This window comes from Peromyscus californicus, unplaced genomic scaffold, assembly GCF_007827085.1.
Source record: "Peromyscus californicus insignis strain IS unplaced genomic scaffold, ASM782708v3 Scaffold_19__1_contigs__length_69161282, whole genome shotgun sequence".
In the NCBI taxonomy this organism is placed as follows: domain Eukaryota; kingdom Metazoa; phylum Chordata; class Mammalia; order Rodentia; family Cricetidae; genus Peromyscus; species Peromyscus californicus.
Window position 1 is genome coordinate 2,817,011 of NW_026294491.1, and position 13,783 is coordinate 2,830,793.

General features: G+C 43.1%; 1 protein-coding gene across 1 annotated transcript in view; it reads left to right on the forward strand.

The window, feature by feature from the left end:
- LOC128114210 (butyrophilin subfamily 3 member A2-like) overlaps nucleotides 1-9,715 on the forward strand; it is a 19,698-nt gene extending 9,983 nt beyond the window's left edge. Inside the window, exons 8-9 of the mRNA XM_052744036.1 lie at nucleotides 8,678-8,704; nucleotides 9,060-9,715. Coding sequence (XP_052599996.1) covers nucleotides 8,678-8,704; nucleotides 9,060-9,715 — 683 coding nt within the window. The remainder of the gene's footprint in view (nucleotides 1-8,677; nucleotides 8,705-9,059) is intronic.
- The last annotated feature ends 4,068 nt before the right edge of the window (nucleotides 9,716-13,783 follow it).

The following is a 13,783-nucleotide window of genomic DNA, read 5'->3' on the forward strand; positions in this document are numbered from 1 at the left end:
TGCATGCATGTCTATGTGCTATATGGGGTGGGGGTTGGTGCCCTTGTAGGCCAATCAAGGGTGTCAGATCCTCTGAAACTGGAGTCACAGATCGTTGTGAGTAAGCATGTAAATGCTGGACCTGAACCTGGGTTCTCTGCAAGAGCATCAAGTTTCTTAACCCTTTGCGACATCCCTCCAGTCGCACTTCATCTGTCTTGACCAGAATTTTGCGTTGCTCATCAGATGTGGCCTTTGCTTGTGGCTTTTCTTTGTGTGTATGAGGGATTATGGGTAAAAGAAGGAACTCAGAGATTTAAAACTGTTAACCTGAGGAATGTTGGGAGGCAAGTCGGTGGAGAATGGACAAACGCAGGGCGAGGACATGAAAGGAAACAGAGATTCACTTGTAGCAGTAGGTGTCCAGGAATAGGGAAAGGGACTCAAGTGGTTTATCTGGTGACTGTGAAGGAGCTGATAGACAATGTAGGGCCGGTCTCTGCTTCCACATCTCGCCTTCCCCTCCCTCCATCCCTCCTTGTAGTTACCCTCCAGCTCCAGCTCAGCCAGGTATATTGTCTTAGTTCAGGTTGAGAAGCAGTGTCCAAGTCCAGCTTAGTCAGTTCTTCAGAAGTAAATAGAGTTCTTGGATTATCATCATTATTATTATTGTTGTTGTTCTGTAAGATTAAAGACAGGGCTTTGAACATTCTGGGCAGGAACTGTAGAGTGCCAATCTCAGCTTTTTTTTTTTTTTTTTTGAGACAAGGTCTTACTATGTAGCTCAGGATTTTCCTAACTGAGAAAACTCACAGCCCCCTGCCTCATCACTGTCCCTCTCTCCCTGTCTTGGAAGTTTTCATATTCAAGGATGTCTAGCTTTCAAGATGGTTGTATGTCTAGGACTTGACCAGGAATAGTTAGAGGGTGAACACTCCACATTGCTCTTCTGCCTTTATTAGGGATGGATGTTGTTTTTAACAAAATCTCAGTCATTTGATTTTTTTCAATAAAGACTCAGGAGTCAGGTGCTGGGGTGAAAGCCTGCTAGTTCAGAGAGGCAGAGAGAGCACCCAGCTGACCTTCCTTTTCAGCTGACATCCCAGAAGCCTCCTTCTCCTACACTGTCCCCAAAAAGACTCTTTTAATTCCTGTGAGTCTCTCTATCTGTCCTCCTGACCCCTCTTACACTCTATGGTTTTTTCTTAGTCATTCTCTGTTCACTTCCTGTCATCTGGTTGCTTGCTCTGCCTGTTGACCTATGGCTGACTTTATTTAATCCTGTTTACAATATTCAAGCAGAAAGCCCTTGGATTAAAGGTGTGTGCTAGGGCTGAGCCACACCACAGCTAGAAACAGGTTTTTTTTCCAGTAAATAATGCAATCTCAGGGTTCACGGTGTTTGCAGATATCCTGCAACAGATGGATGTTAAGCTTCATTGGTCAAGTCTTTTTTTTTTTAATTTATTTTTCTTTACACCCAGACTGTAGTTTTCTTTTCCCTTCCTTCCTCTCCTCCTACTCTCCCCCCCAACTCCTGCCACCCACTCCTCTTCTGTTTCTCTTCAGAAATGGGCAGGCTGCCCAAGTATATCAGTCAGCCAAGGTGTATCAAGTTGCGGTGAGACTAGGCACCTCCTCTCCTATTAAGGCTGGATGAGGCAACCCAGTAGGAGGAGTTGGTCCCAAAAGCAGGCAACAGAGTGAGAGACAGCCCTGCTCTCACTGTTAGGAGACCCACAAGAAGACTAAACTACACAACTGTCACATGTAAACAGAGGGTCTAGGTCAGTCCCATGCAGGCTCCCTGGTTGTCGGTTCAGCCTCTGTGAGTCCCTATGAGCCCAGGTTAGTTGATTCTATGGGTTTTCTTGTGATGACTTGACCCTACTGGTTCCTACAATCCTTCCTCCCTTTGTTCTGCAGGATTTCTGACATCCACCTAATGTTTGGCTATGGGTCTGCATCTGTTTCCATCATTTATTGGATAACACCCCTCTGATAACAACTGGGCTGGGCACCAGCCTATGAGTATTCTGAGCTGTGCAGCCTCTGGGTCCTGGTGCTCCAGGCAGTGTCAGGGATGGCTTGCCTCTTGTGGCATGGGTCTCAAGCTGGACCAGTCATTGGTTGGCCACTCCCATGTTTTCTGTGCCACCTTTACCCCAGCACATCTTGTAGGCAGGGCAATTGAAGGTCAAAGGTTATGTGGCTGGGTTGATGTCCCAATCCCTCCACTAGAGGTCTTGTCTGATTTTGTATCCCCCATTGCTAGGAGTCTTAGCTAGCGTCACCCTCATAGATTCCTGGCAGTTTCCAATGCACCAGGTTTCTAGCTCATCCCAGAGATTCACCCATATTCCAGTTATGACTCTCAGTACTCTCTCCCTTCATCCTCCCCCAACCTCCTTCCTATTCCCACACTCACCTGCTCATCCCAACCCCTCCCCCATCCACTGGTGGTGTTTATTTTATTTTCCTTCACAGTGAGTTTCATGTGTCCCCCCTTGAGCCCTCCTTGTTACTTAGCTTCTCTGGGTCTGTGTATTGTAGCATGATTATCCTTTACTTTATGGCCAACATCCACTTACAAGTGAGTGTATATCATGTTTTTGTTTCTGGGTCTAGGTTACCTCAATCAGGATGATCTTTTCAGTTCCATCCAGTTGCCAGCAAATTTCCTGATGTCATTGTTTTTAACAGCTGAGTAATATTCCATTGTGGAAATGTACCACGTTTTCTTTATCTTTTCTTCAGTTGAGGGACATCTAGGTTATTTCCAGTTTCTGGCTATTATGAATAAATCTGCTATGAATATAGTTGAGCAAGTGTCCTTGTGGTGTGCCCAGGAGCAGTTATAGCTGGGTCTTGAGGTCACTTGATTCCTAATTTTCTGAGAAAATGCCACATTGATTTCCAAATTGACTGTACAAGTTTGCACTCCCACCAGCAAAGGAGGAGTGTTCCCCTTGTTCTACATCCTTGACATCATGAACTTGTGTTTTTGATCTTGTGTTTTTGATCTTAGCCATTCTGACAGGTATAAGATGGGCTCTCAGAGTCACTTTGATTTGCCGTTTCCCTGATTGTTGCAGGATATTTGATCACACCGTGAATCCCGAGATTGCATTATTACTGGAAAAACTTGCTTCTACCTGTGGTGTGGCTCAGCCCTAGCACACACCTTCAATCCAAGAGCTTATTTAACTTCTCTCTTATAGAGGTAATGCGTCCCATATGCCACCACGGCTTCTTTAACTTTAAGTCTATCATTTCTGTAGGTTTCCAACTAATCTGAACATGAACATTATTCCCTTTTCTACTGGGAATATTCCTTTTTTCTTGATTAAACACTTCCTCTTTTTCTACCCAGAAGGGCCTTTTCCCTTGATTTATTCTTTGTCTCAGGAGCCATTTTACTTGTTGCCTGAGATGGGGAATTTAAATTCCCATGTCCCTGCCAAATCCTGGAGTCTGTTTACCAGAGAGAGCACTTTTTACCTTCAGTCATGGAGTGTCTGAATCCTTCTTTCTCCAAGCCCCACATTGGGTGTCATGTGTTGGAGTTCTATTTTGTGTGGGTCCATGGAAGAATTAGGGTCACTCTCAGATGAATTTTGGCTTAGCAGCAGGAGCAGCAGCAGGGTGAGTCAGCTTCTGGTGAACTGACTGCCTGTTGCTTTGCAAAACCCTTTTTAAATTGTTACACAATTTCCACCTCTTATCAAGTCAATTTCTGCATACCAAAAGCTTTTATCTGAGTTGTTTGAAGGAACCAAATGTCCAAGCAATTCTCAACTATTTGAGACATCTTGGTTTTCTAAGTCCTCTCATAATCAAGTTTTGCAAAGACCTTGAACCCTTCAGGAATAACTCAGGTAAGAATCAAACACTTCAAACAAACGGTAGCAATAACATAAGGTAACAGTCACAAAAGGTAACAGTAACAAAAGCTAACAGCAACAAAAGGTAATAGTAACAAAAGGTAGCATTATAAAAGGCAGTTCAAAGCCTGGGTGGTAACATTCTGGAATTCAAGCCAGATGCAATGCTTTGAGGGATCTCTCCCTACATACAGGCCTTTCACCTTCTTGGTTAGAATTACCAAAATATTTTATATTATTTGTAGCTATTGTGAAGGGTGTTGTTTCCCAGATTTCTTCCTTAGCCCATTTATCATTTGTGTATAGGAGGGCTACTGATTTTTTTGAGTTAATTTTGTATCTAGACACTTTGCTAAAGGAGTTTATCAGCTGTGGAAGCTTCTTGGTAGAATTTTTGGGGTTGCTTATGGAGACTATCATATCATCTGCAAATAGTGATATTTTCACTTTACAATTTGTATCCCATTGATCTACTTTAGTTGTCTTATTGCTCTAGTAAAAACTTTGAGTACTATATATTGAATAGATATGGAGAGAGTGGACAGCCTTGTCTTGTTCCTGATTTTGGTGAAATTGCTTTGAGTTTCTCTCTATTTTGATGCTGGTTTGCTGTAAACTGCCTTTATTATGTTTAGGCATCTCTAATATCCCTTTTTATCCCTGATATCTCCAAGATTTTTATCATGACGTAGTGTTGGATTTTGTCAAGGGCTTTTTCAGAATCTAATGAGATGATCATGTGGGTTTTTTACCTTTCAGTCTGTTTATATGGTGCATTACACTAACAGATTTTTATATGTTGAACCATCCCTGCATCACTGAGATGAAGCCTACTTGATCATGGTGGATAATCTTCTTGATGTAGTCTTGGATTTGGTTTGTGAGTATTTTATTGAGTATCTTTGCATCAATGTTCATGAGGGAAATTGGTCTGTAATTCTTTCTTTGTTGCATCTTTGTGTGGTTTAGGCATCAGGGTTATTGTGCCTTCATAAAATGAATTTGGCAATGTTCCTTATGTTTCTGTTTTGTGGAATAATTTGAGTAGTATTGGTATTGGCTCTTCTTTGAAAGTCTGGTACAATTCTGCTCTAAAACTATCTGGCCCTAGGATTATTTTGGTTGAGAGACTTTTAATGACTACTTCTATTTCCTAAGGGGTTATAGGTCTATTTAAGTTGTTTATCTGATCTTGATTTAACTTTAGTAAGTGGTATTTATTGAGAAAATTATCTGTTTCTTTTAGAATTCCCAATTTTGTGGAGTACTGGTTTTTGAAGTATGACTTAATGATTCTTTGGATTTCCTTAGTGTCTGTTGTTATGCCCCCCTTTTCATTTCTGATTTTGTTAATTTGGATATTCTCTCTCTGCCTTTTAGTTGTTTGGATAAGGGGTTGTCTATCTTATTGATTTTCTGAAAGAACCAACTCTTTATTTAATTGATTCTTTGTATTGTTCTCTTTGTTTCTATTTTACTGATTTCAGCCCTGAGTTGGATTATTTCTTGGCAACTACTCCTCTTGGGTGTCCTTGCTTCTTTTTGTTCTAGAGCTTTCATGTGTGCTGTTAAGCTGCTAGTGTGAGATCTCTCTAATTTCTTTATGAAGGCACTTAGTGCTATGAACTTTCCTCTTAGCACCAATTTCATTGTGTTTCATAAATTTGGGTATGTTATGCATTTATTTTCATTGAATTCTAGAAGTCTTTAATTTCTTTATTTCTTCCTTAACCCAGTGGTAATTCAGTAGAGAGTTGTTTGGTTTCCATGAGTTTGTAGGACTTCTGTTGTTGTTGAAATCCAGCCTTAATCCATAGTGATTTGATAAGATACAGGGGGTTAGTTTAGTTTTCTTGTATCTGCTGAGACTTGCTTTGTTTCAGAGTATGTGGTCAATTTTGGAGAGGGTTCCAGGTGGTGCTGAGAAGAAGCTATAGTCTTTTGTGTTTGGGTGAAATGTTCTGTAGATACCTGTTAGGTCAATTTGATTCATAATGTCTGTTAGTTCTGTCTGGATGGCCTGTCAATTATTGAGAGTCAGGTGTTGAAGTTTCCCATTATTAATGTGTGGGGTTTGATGTGTCATTTAAGGTTTAGTAATGTTTCTTTTACAAATGCCCTTACATTGGGGGTGTAGATGATCAGTATTGAGACTTCATCTTGGTGGATTTTCCCTTTGATGAGTATGAAGTGTCCTTCCCCATCTGTTTTGATTAATTTTTGTAGGAAGTCTATTTTGTTAGCTATTAGGATGGCTACACCAGCTTACTTCTTGGGTCCATTTGGTTGGAAAATCTTTTTCCAACCCTTTACTCTGAGGTAATATCTGTCTTTGAGGTTGAGGTATGTTTTTTGTATGCAGCAGAGGGATGGATCCTGTTTTTGCGTCCATTCTGTCAGCCTGTGTCTTTTTATTGGGGAATTGAGTCCATTGATATTGAGAGATATTAATGACCAATGACTGTTAATTCCTGTTATTTTGATGTTGTGGTTGTTGTTAGTAGTATGGGTGTATGTGCATGTGATTCCTTTTTTTTCTTGCTGGTGTGAAATTATTTATTTCTTGTGTTTTCTTGGGTGTAACTAACCTCCTTGGGATGGAGTTTTCCTTCTAGTATCTTCTGTAGGGCTGGATTTGTGATAGATATTGTTTAAATTTGGTTTTGTCATGGAATATCTTGTTTTCTCTATCTACGGTGATTGAAAGTTTTGCTGGAAATAGTAGTCTGGGCTGGTGTCTGTGGTCTCTTACAGTCTGCAAGATGTCCAGGCCCTCCTGTGTTTTAGATTCTCTGTTGAGAAGTTGGGTATAATTCTAAAAGGTCTACCTTTATATGATACTTGGCCTTTTCCCCTTGCAACTTTTAACATTCTTTCTTTGTTCTGAACATTTAGAATTTTGATTATTTTGTGGTATGGGGGCTTTCTTTTCTGGTCCAATCTATTTGGTGTTCTGTAAGCTTCACATTTATAGGCATCTCTTTCTTTAGGTTAGGGAAAATTTCTTCTATGGTTTTGTTGAAAATATTTTCCGGGCCTTTGAGCTGGGAATCTTCTTCTTCTATTCCTATTATTCTTAAGTTGAGTCTTTTCATAGTGTCCCAGATTTTCTGGATGTTTTGTGTTAGGGATTTTTTAGATTTAACCTTTCCTTTGACCCATATATCAATTTCTTCTATCATATCTTCTACACCTGAGATTCTCTCTTCCATCTCTTGTATTCTGTTGGTGATGTTTGCATCTGTAGTTCCTGTTTGCTTACCTACATTTCCCATCTCCAGGATTCCCTCTGTTTGTGTTTTCTTTATTGCTTCTATTTTCATTTTCAGGTCTGGAACAGTTTCATTCACTTCCTTCACCTGTTTGTGTTTTCCTGGATTTCTTTAAGGGCTTTATTCATATTGCCCTGGATGTTGTCAATTGTGTTCTTACACTAGTCATCTGGGTTTGGGTTTATTACAGATTTAGATGATGATTTCTGAGTTTATCTTTGTTAGATGGACATTTTTCCCCTTTGGTTTCTGTTTCTTCTATGGTCTTCTGGACTGAGTGGCCTGGGGTTCTGGTGACCAGCAAGACTTCTGGTCTAGTAGGGTATCTTCACTGGGGTTTTGTGGCCTGTGTGACCTCTGGTGTTTTGGGTGCCAATGTTGCCTCTGGGTTTCTGGTACCTTTGTGGCCTCCAGTAAAGCAGAAGTCTTCTGTCAAAATTGAAGGCTGGGATATGGGAAAGGGGGTGCAGTTGGGGGCTGTTGGGCATGTTTTAAGGAGGTGGTAGTGTCTGACCTGGGGTTCCTAGCTCTGTATGGCCTCTGGTAAGCTGAAGCCCTCTGCCAGAGTTGTGGAATATTTTTGCCAAGTCTTTATGGGAAGGCTACAGCAGGACCTATGTATACATGTGTAACTCTGTGTGTGTGTGTGTGTGTGTGTGTGTGTGTGTGTGTGTGTGTGTGTGTGTATGTACTGTATTTCTCCTCTTGGCTTGCTCAGTTTCGTTTCTCACATACTCTATGACCACATCAATCATCAACCAAGAAAATGCCCCAAGGACTTGCCTACAGGCCAGTCCTAGGGAAGCATCTGTAGCTGAAGTCATTCTGTTCCTGCCCAGCTCCTGCGGCCCTCAGACCCAAGTAAACACACAGAGACTTACATTGCTTACAAACTGTATGGCCACAGCAGGCTTCTTGTTAACTAGTTCTTATATATTAAATTAACCAATTTTTATTAGTCTATACCTTGCCACATGGCTCGAGGCTTACCAGTACCTTACATCTTGCTTGTCATGGAGGCAGCTGGCAGGATCTCTCTGACTCAGCCTTCCACTTCCCAGAATTCTCCTCTCTGTTTTTTCTGCCTATACCTCCTGCCTGGCTACTGGCCAATCAGTGTTTTATTTATTAACCAATCAGAGCAACACATTTAACATACAGAACACCCCACAGCAAGTGTCTTCTCAGTAAATATTCCTCCCACCCAGATGACACTACTTTGTGTCAAGCTGACATAAAAGCTAGTCAGCACAGTGTAGCTGTTGTCCTCTTGAGCTGTCAGAAGCTGTGACTCCCCAAAGGAGACCTGCACAGGACTAGGCCATTAGTAGAGAAGAGCTAGAAAGCCCTGCCCTTCCAAGGATTCTGTGTGTGTGTGTGTGTGTGTATGTGTGTGTGTGTGTGTGTGTGTGTATGTGTGTGTGTATGTGCAAGACAGGTACACTGTCCCCACACCTCCCAGGTCTGTGTTTAGAGAAGACAGAGGCTGACTAAATGGTGTAGTGTGTGAAACCCCTCACATGACCTGTGCTTCTCTTGTAGATTGGCGCAAGGAACACTTCCAGGCCTGTGAGTGACTCTGTCTTCCTTAGGGACACTCCTCCTGGTCTTCCCATGGCTCTGGTCTCTCCTTCAGTCTCCTGTGGTGTTCCAGGTTGTGACAGCTTCAGTGGTGGTGGTGTGGGAGGCAGAGGGACAGTCACTAAGCTGGGTCTGGTTCTCAAGGACCCTGTGACTTTGTAACCCCTGGTCAGCCTTCTGTTCCCTTCCCCTGCTTGCAAGCCATGGGTTTGAGCCCCAGGCTCTTCTGTGAGGGACTTGTCCCCCTAGAAGAAGCTAAGAGGCTTTGAGGTGGAGGTGGGGAAGCTGTGGCCTTGTTTGCGGGCTGGAGAGGACCTCCCATGATTGGAAACTCTCCCCACAGGGTCTGTCACTCTGGATCCAGACTCTGCCCATGCCATCCTTGCCATTTCTCAGGACAGGAGGAGTGTGACCCGGAAGGATACTGCTATGCACTTGGATAGCCCCTTCAGTGTGTTGGGCACTGAGGGCATCTCCTCTGGAAGATGTTACTGGGAGGTGAAGATAAAGAATGGAGATAGCAGCACGTGGACTCTGGGCGTCTGGAGGGAAGATGTGGAGAAGCAAGGCTGGTACTCGGAGTGTCCAAAAAGGGGGTTTTGGACCGTGGGACGGACTAACAGTGGCTATTGGGCCTATGTTGACAGTGGGAGGGCTTCGTTACCCCTTAGACAAGCTCCCCAGAGTGTGGGGGTGTTTGTGGACTACAGTGAAGGTGACATTTCCTTCTATAACATGAGTGACATGTCCCACATTTTCTCCTTCCATGAAGCTTCCTTCTCTGGGACTCTTTTTCCATACTTCAGGCTGAAGTCGGGAGATGTTTCAATGATTCTCAGCTCTGAGGAGTTCCCTGTGCCCATTAGCATTTTGCCTTCTCGGAAGGAGTCTCTGTGTTCCCAAAGGGAGGGGCTCATCCTAGGCTCTAGAGTTGTTGACTCTCTCCCAGAGGAAGAATCTCAATTCCTCCCTCTTCCCAGTGACTCTTTGCCCCCATAGTGCAGATACAGCCTCTGTGTTGTCAGTTGAGTCCTTGTGGGTCTGTAGAAGCCACAGGCTAAGCTCCCGGGATGAGTCCTGGAAGGGCCTGGAGCTGTGACCCACTGCTCTCAAGTGTGACCCTGAGGCTGTCACTGTGGGAACAGGGAGTCCTTGCTTTGTGTCCAGGCAGCAGATGATGAGCCCTGACTATTGTTCCAGCTGGATTGAACTATGGGAAGGCATGTTCCTTTTGGTGTGAAATAGCATTTTCTTAGGTTTCATACCATTTGGCATGAAATGGACCAAGCGCTGAATGGACATTGTTTTAATTTGTTCATCTGGCTATGGGTACTTAGGGTCTGCCCTGTGTGTTGGGTCTTGTGACTAGTGGCTACAGTGAATATGATGGAGCAGATGTCTCTGACACCTGTATTCCTGTTCTCTGGATTTGTTCTTAGTAGTGGGATTACTAGATTAGAGATAGTTCTTTCAGTGACCCTTGTCTATGGACAATAACCTGTTCATCGAGTCTCCATGAATCAGCCTTATCTTTATATCAGTCTGTCATCGATTTCTTACATAAATTCTTTGATTTCTAGATTTGAGTCTCTGTCTCTCTCTCACACACACAAATATACATATAGCTATGACAATATTTTCTAAAAATTGGCTTTATATATTTTAACTTTATTGTCCTATCTATCTATCTATCTATCTATCTATCTATCTATCTATCTATCTATCTATCTATCTAACTATCTTTTAAAACAGGATCTCATGTGACCCAGGCTGGCTTGGAACTCTCTTTGTAGCCAAGTGTGGTGTTTTGAATGAGAATGTCCCCTATAGTCCCGTACGTTTGGATACTTGGTTTATAGTGGGTTGTAGTGTTGGTAGGTTTGGGATGTGTAACCTTGAAGTGTGTCACTAGGGTCGGCGTTGAAGATTCAAAACCATACATCCTGCTCAGCTTGCTCTCTCTGGTTCCTGTGTATGGTTCAAGACATAAGCCCTCAGTTTCTCTCTCTAGCCACTGTGTAGTTAGTCTTTTTTGGGGATTGTCCACTCCCCAATAATCACATGGAAACTTATTGTTAATTGTAACAGATTGGCTGATAGCCTAGGCTTGTTCCTAACTAACTCTTATAACTTAAACCAACCCATTTCTATTAATTTACTTTCTTCTCTGTGGGGAGAGATTAACTCATCTCCGTATTGCCCATCCTACCTGCTCTGTGTCTCCTGGTGTCTCCACCTTCTTCTTCCCAGTGTCCTCTCTGCCCAGAAATCCTGCCTAGGTATTAGCTGTTCAGCTTTTTTTTTTTTTTTTTTTTTTTTTTTTTAAAGATTTAGCTCTTTATTATAAGCGCCAGATGTCATTACAGATGGTTGAGAGCCACCATGTGGTTGCTGGGATTTGAACTCAGGACCTCTGGAAGAACAGTCAGTGCTCTTAACCACCAAGCCATCTCTCCAGCCCCGCTGTTCAGCTTTTTATTAAACCAATAAGTGTGACACATTTTCCCACTGTATAAAAGGATTATTCCATTACACCACTGTGCTTATGTTACACCCTGTCATCATGGACTCTTGTCCCTCTGGAGAACTTGTGACAGAACAAGATGGTGCAGAGGTTCCTCCATCTGGTCTTCTTGCTGAGGACATTTCAAATTTGACTAGAATTTGATCTCTTTGATGGAGAGTCCCATGGAGAATAACTCGACCGTATAATAGGAACCCCAGGTCAAGATGCCCCAGCTAGTTTATCTTAGCTTCTGTCAAACTGCATGCTTGTGTGAAGTGCCCCCCACCCCCAACTGCTGAGCAAGTTGCCAAGGACTTGTTTTTTGCATTCAAAAGCACCACACTCTGGACACTTGGGGCTTCATCTGGGTCTCTGAGTACCCAAGTGTAGTCCCATCCAGGTCCCCGAGTGCCTGAGTGTAGTGCCATCCTGGTCCCTGAGTACCCGAGTGTAGTGCCATCCTGGTCCCCGAGTGCCTGAGTGTAGTGCCATCCTGGTCCCTGAGTACCTGGGTGTAGTCCCAGCCAGCTAGGATGAAGACTTTCAGTTGGGTGTGAAGTGTCTGAGTGATCATTTCTGGTGGGCTCCCATAACACAGTAAGCCCAAATAAACTCTTCCTTCTATAGGTTGCCTAATAGCTAATATGGAAGTTTGTGCTAGAATTGCGGGGTCTATTTTCTTCCAAATTTAATGGGAGTGTGTGTTGGCTAGTTTTTAATGTCAACTTTGGCATAAGCTAGAGTCATTTTGAAAGAGGGGCAGACCCTCAATTAAGAAAATGCCCCCATATTGGCCTGTGTGCAAGCCTGAAGGGCGTTTTCCTTGTTAATGGTTGATGTTGGAGGGCCTAGCCTGTTTTGGGTGGTGCTACCCCTGGACTGTGGCAGGCTTTCTTTTGGGCCACAAACCAGCTCCCAAATCATGAAATGGAGACTTACTATTAGTTATGAGTGCTTGGCCTTACCTTATGCTTGTCCGTTAGCTCTTATAACTTATGTTAGTTTTTTTCTCTTTATCTTTATTTTGCCTCAGGGTTTTTTACCGTTCTTTCTTTCTGTATCTCCTACTCTGTGTGTGTGTGTCTGGCTGTGGTTGCCTGGTTGCCCCAAGGCGTCTCCCTTTCTTCTCCCTCCTTCTCCTCCTCCTTCTCCTCTGAGCCTACTTATTCTCTCTGCCCACCAGCCCCGTCTATCCCTGTGCTGCCGAGCTATTGGCCATTCAACTTTATATTAGACCAATCAGATGCCTTAGACAGGCAAAGTGGGACAAATGCAATGCACCTTTACGTAGTTAAAGTAATGCTCCACAACACTGAACTGCGGGTCCCGGTGCTGTAAGAAAGCAGGCTGAGCAAGCCATGGGAGCAACCCAGGAAGCAGCCTCCTCCATGGCCTCTGCATCAGCTCTGCCCTGCTTGACTTCCTGCCCTGACTTCCTTTGATGATGGACTGTGATATGGAAGTGTAATTGAAATAAACCCTTTCCTCCTCGGGTTGTCTTTGGTTGTTGTGGTGTTTTACCACAGCACAGAAGCCCTAACTGAGACAGAGTGCATATCGCCTCTTTTTGGGAAATGTGTTGGAGAGTCCAGAATTTAAGAACCAAGAACATAGTTCCATGGTAGAGCACTTGACCCAGCCATATGAGCCCCTGAGTCCAATGCTTAGTATTTTAAAACAAAACCAAGAACAACCCAAAGTGAGCAGCATTTATCAAGTTAAAGAATTTCTCTTTAATTACATTTCTAATTTGTTAGTAGTTGTTTCTTCAAGCAGAGTTTGCAAAATTATTTCTTATGAGCCAAATTTAATATGACTGTCGTGTGTGTGTGTGTGTGTGTGTGTGTGTGTGTGTGTGTGTGTGCGTGCGTGCGTGCTGTGAACTGATGTGAACATTTATTTGATGCAAAATGTCAAATAGTACTTTGTGTTATGAGAAAAGATGAAATTCAAATTCATTATCCATAAATAAAGTTATATTGGAACACAGTGGTGTAACTCATTTTTTTAATATGTATGACTGCCTTGGTAACAAGAAGTCAGAATTGAGTTGTTGAGATGGAATATAATTTGTTCTGTTACAGAAAATTTTAATAGGCCTTTACAAAGTAACTATTTTATTTAGTAATTCTACTGAGCCTTTTAAAGTAAAAACTGGTGTTGTGGGAAAGTTGGTTTCATGGTTGTGTAGAGTAAGGTATGGACAACATCTGGACCCCAACGTCTCCTCCTACAGATGCTCAGGCTGACCACAGTGTCCACCAGCCTCCCCCATTAGTCCTTTTGGGTAGCTGTGAGAGGGAGGGGACTTCAGGGTGAGGGAAGATGAGGGAATAGAGGGCAAGATGGAGGGAGGAGAGGGGTGGGGAAATGAGGGTTGGAGAGAAGGAAAAGCTTTGGGGTCATTGTCTGGGGGAAGGATGAGGAGTGGGGGGGGGAGGGTTGGGTCTCAATGAGACCGTGGGAGTGAGGAGAAGGTGTAGCTAGAGTTTTCCTGCCTGGCCCACACTCAGGACAAATCTCTCTCACCTGCCAGTCCCACAGCTGCTCAGACCCGACTA